Consider the following 8642-nt stretch of genomic DNA (forward strand, 5'->3'; position numbering starts at 1 on the left):
TTTAACCACAATTACAATTTATTTTATTTCAACTATATTCTTTTTTATTATTATTACTACTATTATTATTATTGTTATTATATGTAATATTTAAATAAATAAAAAATCATTTTTCAAATGAGGATGCATAACGTCTCAACTGAGGGTGCAATGCATCCTTATGCACCCCCGTAGAACCGGGCCTGCCAGGTAGGTTGACACGTACGATGAATTTGACTTGGTGTCATGCATACATAAAAGTAAAACAAAAATAAAGAAATACACAGATAGAAAACTATTTTAAGAAAACTATAATAATATGAAAAAATACAGTAAAATATAGCAGTATTTACATTGACATTACAAAACACAGACCTTGTGGTTTTATTGCTCGGTTTATTTAACTTTTTATCTTATAAAATATCTTTACCTCAGTAAAGCGTCTTTGAGCACCTGATAAAGTGCTTGATAAAATACCAATAGGCTATGAAATCCAAATAATGTACAGCTGTTTACTATGGGATGGATTGGTTCTAGTTCCTACCAAAAAATAAAAAGGGTGACGTGGGCGGGGATCATGTGACCTGACGTCATGTGACCTGCCGTCTTTATTATTCACTGTTGTCAGCTGCAGTCAGTCACATGAAGTCCACCTGCTGAAGTGGACAGACAGAAAGACAGAAAGGTGAGTGTGTCTCGAAACTCTTCAGCTTTTCTTCTAATCAACTATTCTGTCTGTGTGCTAGCTGTTAGCATCGATAGCTAACCGGCTTCCGGGTTTGTAAACGTTGACAGAAACGTACGTGTGTGTCTGTGTGGAACCGTGTGTTTAGTTTAAATGTAACTTTAGTGTGTGTGAGCTGACAGTAGCTGCTGTTCCCTGTAACTGTTCAGACTCCCTCCAGGTTTAAACCATAGACTGTATATAAAGGTTTAAACGTGTATTTCTCAGCGGCTGAAACCGGTTTTTCAGTCAAACTTAATCTGAACAGTTTCGAACTGATTCTGCAGAGGTTAGAAAATGAACCTCAAAACTTCCTCTTGAGTTAAGAGGAAGTTTTGACTAACTGTTTGTCTCTTCAGATCTGTCCCGCCCTCTGCTGGCTGTTGGGTTCTCTGGTGTTTTGTTATTCATAACCTCACTGGGCTAACTGTGATTTACGGAAGAGGATAAGGGCCATATAAGGAAACCGTTTATTGATGTGACCCAAAAGTCAAAATCATTTCTCAGAATTTTTACTTCTACTTTTTTACTACTTTAAGTACTTTATTGATCCCAAATTAGGAAATGTTTTGGGCATTGCACATAAGTAGAAATAAACAATACTAGAATCTCAAAATGGAGCCAAATTGGCATTTTCTTAGAATTTGTACTTTTTTCAGATTTTTTTTACTTTTTTTCAGAAGTTTTACTGTAATTTCCGATTCTTTACTTTTCCTGTTTCTTTTTTTTAGTTTTGCCGAATTATGAACTTTTTCAGAATTTACTTTCTCAGAATATTTTTTTTCCATAATGTTCAGTTTCAGAACTTCTGACTTTCTTTCTCGGACTTCTGACTTTCTTTCATAATGTTCACTTTTTTTGATCACATTCCAATGTTGTGTTTCTCATTTGGCTCTAACCCTCTTCCGTTGTCATTAAATAAGTCATGACTACAGAAACATGTTGAAATCAGTAGCTTCTTGTGATCGGTTCGGATGATAGTAAATCACTTCCTGTTGTGTTTCAGATGCAGGCTGTGATGATGTTGTTGTGTTGCTTCCGGTTGTGTTTCAGATGTTGTTGTTGTTGTGTTTCAGATGGTGCTGTTGTTGTGTTATTTCCTCTCCTCTCTGCTGGTTGTCATGGCAGCACCGGCTGCAGACGAGGTAAAGTTCCTCCCCGGACTTCAGAAACAGCCAAGCTTCAGACACTTCTCTGGATATCTGAACGTGGCCGACGGGAAGCATCTGCACTACTGGTGAGGACTGAGAGACTGTTAAGATAAGAAGTACTTTATTGATCCCAATGTAGGACTTGTTTGCGTTGCAGCTGTACAATAAGGCATTGTACATTTGAGAAATGAAATGACTAGAAATAAACAATCCAAAATGTAAACATCTCAAATAGAAATAAAATAGCATTAAAAAAAAAAAGTAGAAAAAATACAAATGTACAGTAACAAAATATAAAGCAGGATATTGTATATACATTAAGTGTGTGAGGAATGGATTATTAGATTGAACATAAATGTACAGTGTGAGTTTTGGCGTCTCTTAAGAGTCTGGGAAATGTAGTCTTTTATACTATATATATAAAGTGACAATATTTGTCCTTTTTGCAAGAGTGCCTAACAGACTGTGTTCAGGTTGGTGGAGTCCCAGGAGGACCCGTCCTCGGACCCCCTGGTGCTGTGGCTGAACGGAGGCCCAGGATGCAGCTCTCTGGACGGACTGCTCACTGAGCACGGACCCTACCTGGTGGGTCACCTGAGAACAGCTTTCTACTGAAAATCTATACATCTGATTGTTTAGAAATGTCTAGCTCCAAAAAGTATTATGGGAGCATAAACTGCAGTGTTTCCCCTAGGTTTACTGCTTTGGGGGGGTGCTGCCTGAGCAGGGGGGGGGGGAGCAGAGAGAGGAGCTGTGGATTATTGTTATTGATTAATGCATCAGTGTTTCTTGGGGTCAGAAACACTAAACTCAAAACTTGGAATGAAAGCGTTTAGTTTATTTAATAAAAGAGCACATGTTCAATGTGAAAAGTGACAGTAGATATAGATTGGTTGCAATTTTACATTACATTACATTTAGCTGACGCTTTTATCCAAAGCGACTTACAATAAGTACATTCGACCAACAAAATACAACCTTGAAGAAAACAGAATCATATAAGTATATCAGGTTTCATAGAGCCAAACATTTCAAGTGCTACTCAACTGGCTTTAGGTAATCCAGTCCTTTATTAGTATAAAAGTGCTTTGTTAGTAATTCTATCGCTGGAAGTGGAGTCGAAAGAGATGAGTTTTCAGTCTGTGCCGGAAGGTATGTAAGCTTTCTGCTGTCCTGATGTCAATGGGGAGCTCATTCCACCATCCTGGAGCCAGGACAGCAAACCCACGTGTTTTCGCCGATGGGAACTTGGGTCCCCCTCGCAGCGAGGGTGCAGCGAGTCGTTTGGTTGATGCAGAGCGGAGTGCACGTGCTGGGGTGTACGGTTTAACCATGTCCTGGATGTAGGAAGGGCCAGATCCATTCGCAGCATGGTAAGCTAGTACCATTGTCTTGAAGTGGATTCTAGCAGTTACCGGAAGCCAGTGGAGGGAGCGGAGGAGCGGAGTGGTGTGGGAGAATTTAGGAAGGTTGAAGACCAGACGAGCCGCTGCATTCTGGATGAGCTGCAGAGGTCGGATGGCACATGCAGGTAGACCAGCCAGGAGGGAGTTGCAGTAGTCTAGGCGTGAGATGACGAGAGCCTGGACCAGAACCTGAGTCGCTTTCTGAGTCAGCTGGGGACGTATCTTCCTGATGTTGTAAACCGTGTATCTGCAGCGATGTTTGCAGTGAAGGACAGGTTGTTATCTAGGGTCACACCCAGATTCCTTGCAGTCTGAGTCGGGGAAACAACTGAGGTGCCGATGTTGATTGTTAGGTCAAGAGTGGGACAATCTTTTCCCGGAAGGAAGAGCAGCTCAGTCTTGTTGAGCTTGAGGTGATGAGCAGACATCCACTGAGAGATGTCAGCTAGACAAGCAGAGATGCGTGCGACGACCTGGGTCTCTGAGCGGGGAAAGGACAGAATTAATTGGGTGTCGTCAGCGTAGCAGTGGTATGAAAAACCATGCGGGCAAATGACTGATCCGAGCGAGTTTGTGTACAGGGAGAAGAGGAGGGGACCAAGAACAGAGCCCTGAGGGACCCCTGTAGTTAATTGACAAGGGTCGGACTCAGACCCTCTCCAAGTCACCCTGTAGGTACGGTCTTTCAGGTATGAGGTGAGGAGGGAAAGTGCAGAGCCTGAAACTCCAAGTTTTTGGAGAGTGTGAAGGAGGATCTGATGATTCACCGTGTCGAATGCAGCAGACAGGTCCAACAGGATGATGACAGAGGAGAGGGAGGCTGCTTTGGTGCTATATATCAAAAAGACAATGGTAGGGGAAACACTGGATTGTATAAAGTACGCTTTTAATATCTGAATTTTTACTTTGCTTTCAGAATTTTTAATATCTATTTTTTTTTTTTAAATCCGAATTTTGACTTTTTTCAGACAATTGACTTTTTTTCCATAATCCTCAAATATGCCTATTTTCTGAATTTCTCACTTTCTTTCTCCGACTTTTCTTTCATGAGTCTCATCCCAATTTGATTGTTTAGAAACGTCTAGCACCAAAAAGCATTATGGGAGCATAGACTTTAAATTCAGCTGTACGGATAAAATAAGTAAACGGTGATATTTACTGTAAACAGCTCAATGTTTGCGTTCATATTGACATTATGGTAGTGAGACGAGTCGGCAGCATTTGTGTAATTAAAGATATTCCAGAAGGTTTTCCAGAATATCTGACTCTCTGCTTGCCCTTCTGTTTCAGATCCAGGATGACGGAGCGACGCTGCAGTACAACCCGTACTCCTGGAACAAGGTGAGACTCAGAATCAGGTTTATTACCTGGTACATGTGCGAGGAATATGACTTGATGTTGTGGTGCATACATAAAAGTAAAACAAAAATTAAAAACACTGATAGAAAACTATTTTAAGAAAGCTATACTAACATTATTATTACTATTTTTATAGTTAAAGGTGGGGTAGTTTAATTTGAGAAACCGGCTCGAGATATACTTTGTTATATTCCATGGAATGCTCTTAACATCCCGATAGCAATGAATATCTGAAGTGCTTTGACAAAAAATCCATAAAGAAATATCACCTCTGGAAGCCGTGTAAAAAGCACGACCAATCATCTGAGCCGGCTAAAGTAACTGGATGGCCTACCTGCCTGTCAGCCTTCCATCTGTGCACAAACTGATCTCGTGCCCTCATTGGTCATGTGCGCGTTCGTGTGTGTTGGAGGAGGGGCTCTGTGAGGAAGTGGCAGATTTTCTCAGGTTGTGTATTTTCTCATTCTAGCGCACTCGAGCTGCTTTCTCCAAAGTTACCTACCCCACCTTTTAAGCAGTATTTACATTATTACTCTACCTATTTTTCTATAAAGTGAAGATTTGTTTACCTACTTTTGATACGTGCTCTGTATGCTGTTGAAAAAAACAAAGTTTAAAATAAATAAATATAGCAGTATTTACATTGAAATGCGGGCAGTCATGTGACCAAACCTAGCATCTCAATGTTGTTGTTGTGATTCCTGGAAGCTGATTGGTTCACGTTTTCCTTGCAGATTGCCAACGTGTTGTACCTGGAGTCTCCAGCAGGGGTCGGATTCTCGTACTCGGACGATAAAAACTACGTCACCAACGACACCGAGGTCAGTGACTCAGACCTCGGCTCCTGATTGGCTGTCGGACTGAGTCTCGGCTCCTGATTGGCTGTCGGACTGAGCCTCTGCTCCTGATTAGCTGTCGGACTGAGTCTCTGCTCCTGATTGGCTCTCAGACTGAGTCTTTTCTCCTGATTGGCTGTCGGACTGAGTCTCTGCTCCTGATTGGCTCTCAGACTGAGTTTCGGTTTCTGATTGTCTCTCAGACTGAGTCTCTGCTCCTGATTGGCTCTCAGACTGAGTCTCTGCTCCTGATTGGCTCTCAGACTGAGTTTCGGTTTCTGATTGTCTCTCAGACTGAGTCTCTGCTCCTGATTGGCTCTCGGACTGAGTTTCGGCTTCTGATTGTCACTCGAACTGAGGCTGAGTGTGTTTTTGTTTATATTTCCTCCTCAGGTGTCGATGAACAACTACCTGGCTCTGAAGGAGTTCTTCCGGCTGTTTCCAGAGTTCAGTAAGAGCGAGCTGTTCCTCACAGGTGAGAGTTACGGAGGAATCTACATCCCAACGCTGGCTGAGAGAGTGATGGAGGACTCAACCCTCAACCTGCAGGTAAACACTGATGCTACTTGTTAGAAAACTCTCACTGGTCACGGCTTGAGCTTCAATCTCAGGATCTGTGTATTTATGATCCTCAAGAATGGAAGTAGTCATCACATACAGAGCATCAGCTAGTTCCTGAACAGTGTCCTTCACATGCTGATATCCAAGAGAGGGAGTTACACAGTCACAAGATGGAGGAATACCGGTTCTTGTAGGTAATCATACATCCCGTCATGTATGACAAATGTCAAAATTCTGACTTTCTCAAAATTCTGACTCTCTCAAAATCGACGTGCAGTTTATTTCTAGTCTTTTAATTTCTCTAATGCCATGTACAATACAATGTCTCTTTTATTATCTTACATTGCTAACACTGAGTCACGTGTCTCGCAGGGCATTGCCGTGGGAAACGGGATGTCGAGCTACGAGATGAACGACAACTCTCTGGTTTACTTCGCCTATTACCACGGGCTGCTGGGAAGCCTCCTGTGGAGCGAGCTGCAGACGTTCTGCTGCAGCGAGGGGACGTGCGACTTCTACAGCAACAAGAACAAGAACTGCACCGAGGCCGTGAGTCTAAACCACTTCAGACCATAGACTGTATATATAAATGGACGTAGGGTCCGTGACGTCACCCATAGGATTCTGCAGAGCTGCCGTGAAGCCCTTAGTAGGCGGAGTCGGCCACTAACGGCTCGACAGTAACTTGTATCCCATGGAACTTCTGGGGGGAGAGGCTTCTCTGTGATGTGCCATAATGGTCGTCATGGTGATGTGCCACGCCGCCGCTGGCTGCGAGGGAGTTTCCACACGCTGCATTCCACTCCGTCTCTCATCATGAGGCGCGTACACGCCCAGAGGATGAGAGGTGTGTGTATGCTGTCCACACGAGGCGTTATAACGGTGCTCGTGGATTTATTATGACCGTGTGTAGGAGGCATATCTGGGACAGAGGAATGCCGCGAACTCTGCAGTTTATAAACCAATAGGTTAAAAACAGCAGGCTTCTGCAGCGAATGAACCACCTCTGAAGTGTCCCCCTTTTGGAAGAGACCCAAGGGGATCATCACGTGACCAGCTGACGCCAACGCCGAGCAGCTGCGTCACGGAGAGGGCTGTGTGGGTTGTGACATGCCGGAGGAGAGCTGTCAGTTTCTCCACTCGCTGCCGCGAGAGCCGCGCTCTGCTGGCTGAGTTTAATTCCACTCCCAGATAACCGTTTGTCTGAGAGGGAAGAGGACAGCTCTTCTTCCAATTTATTATGAAACCCAGGCTTTGACAGATGCGATACAAGATGTACCGTCTGTAAAGCGACTTCCTCCCTGGAGCGAGCCAGCCAATAGCAGGTCGTCCAGAGAAAACCACCCTCTCATCCCTCCTCTGTGTAGCGGCTCCAGCCTTCTCTACACAAAAACGGGAGGAGCCAGGAAATATCCGAACGGCAGACGATTGTCTGGTCTGATATTCCCTGAAATGAGAAACCGCAGGAATTTCCTGTGTTTCGGGATGATGGGTACGTGGAAGTATGCATCCTTCAGGTGGAAGTGAACCAGTCGTCCTGGTGAACACATTCCAGCACCTGTTTGATCGTCAGCATGTGGAATACTGACAGATCGAGGATGTCTCATTGCCCCAGTCTTTTTCGGGATTAGAAAATTAACGGGAGTGAAAACCCCTGATTTTCCTCCCTTTGAGGAACCCTGGAAATATCCTCTTTCAACAGGAGTTCCAGCGGCTCGGATTGGAGCGCAAGACATAGCTTCTGGGCAGTGCTGGAATTGGGCCGGTACTCACCGGTACGCAGTACCGGCACTTCTGGTTCTGACCCATGGAGTACCGGCACTTCTTGCTCAGTACCGGCATGCTGGCGGTACTCATGCACCGTGCCAGTACTCAACACTCTCCCAGTACTCAACACTCTCCCGCCGTTCTTATTATATATCCATATATATATATACAGCCGCCCGGTACTCAGTAGATGCGTCATGAGGTGCCGAACGGACATTCTCATCGCTCTAACCGCTGGAGTTTCACAGCGGCTGTCAGCTGTTTACTCCCGTCATTCAAACAGAACGTGCTGGAGAGGGGGCGGGGCTTATCTTCTCCATGTAAATACTGTGGTGGAAACGACTGTCAAAATTAACCTATTTGACCGTGATTTAATAGTAATACACGTTTCAAAATAATAATAATAATAATGCCGAAGTAACAACATACTGAAAACTGTTAGTAAAACCATGTTTTAATGCTTTACAATTTACATACCTAGATGCACGTGTGTTGTGTTTATGCAGTGCAACTCCCACCCAGTGGGTGGCTATGTAGAGTGATAGAACAGAGCAGGCACGCCCCCGAGAGAAGGAAAGCAAGTCACGTCACAAATTAGCATTTCTAAAATGTTAGCGTGGATTAATAAAAGTGCAAAAAGACAGCGGTTGTCGCCGGAAGAAACTTCAAATACAGAGAATGCTGTGCCTGTGTTGGAAATTGTGTCTGATGGGGAGCTTTCTTTGGTTGATCCTCCTGCTCCAAGTTCTAGTGCATTAGCATTAGCACTAGCTCCGCCGCCTCCTCCAGAGCCTCTAACGTTAGCTGCTGCTGGCGCAACTGCCACCACCAACACCGGGCAAAGCGATGCACCTGACTG

General features: G+C 44.0%; 1 protein-coding gene across 1 annotated transcript; it reads left to right on the forward strand.

Moving 5' to 3' along the window:
* Window positions 1-562: 562 nt before the first annotated feature.
* On the forward strand, window positions 563-6565 carry ctsa (cathepsin A; the record flags this gene model as incomplete). Its single annotated transcript, XM_034224991.1, is given in 7 exon segments — window positions 563-664; window positions 1780-1940; window positions 2328-2439; window positions 4551-4601; window positions 5354-5440; window positions 5849-6004; window positions 6389-6565. Coding segments are annotated over 6 exon segments (744 nt in total), but the record flags the coding sequence as incomplete, so codon positions are not given.
* Window positions 6566-8642: the final 2077 nt, after the last annotated feature.

This window comes from Gymnodraco acuticeps, unplaced genomic scaffold (assembly GCF_902827175.1).
Source record: "Gymnodraco acuticeps unplaced genomic scaffold, fGymAcu1.1, whole genome shotgun sequence".
NCBI lineage: Eukaryota > Metazoa > Chordata > Actinopteri > Perciformes > Bathydraconidae > Gymnodraco > Gymnodraco acuticeps.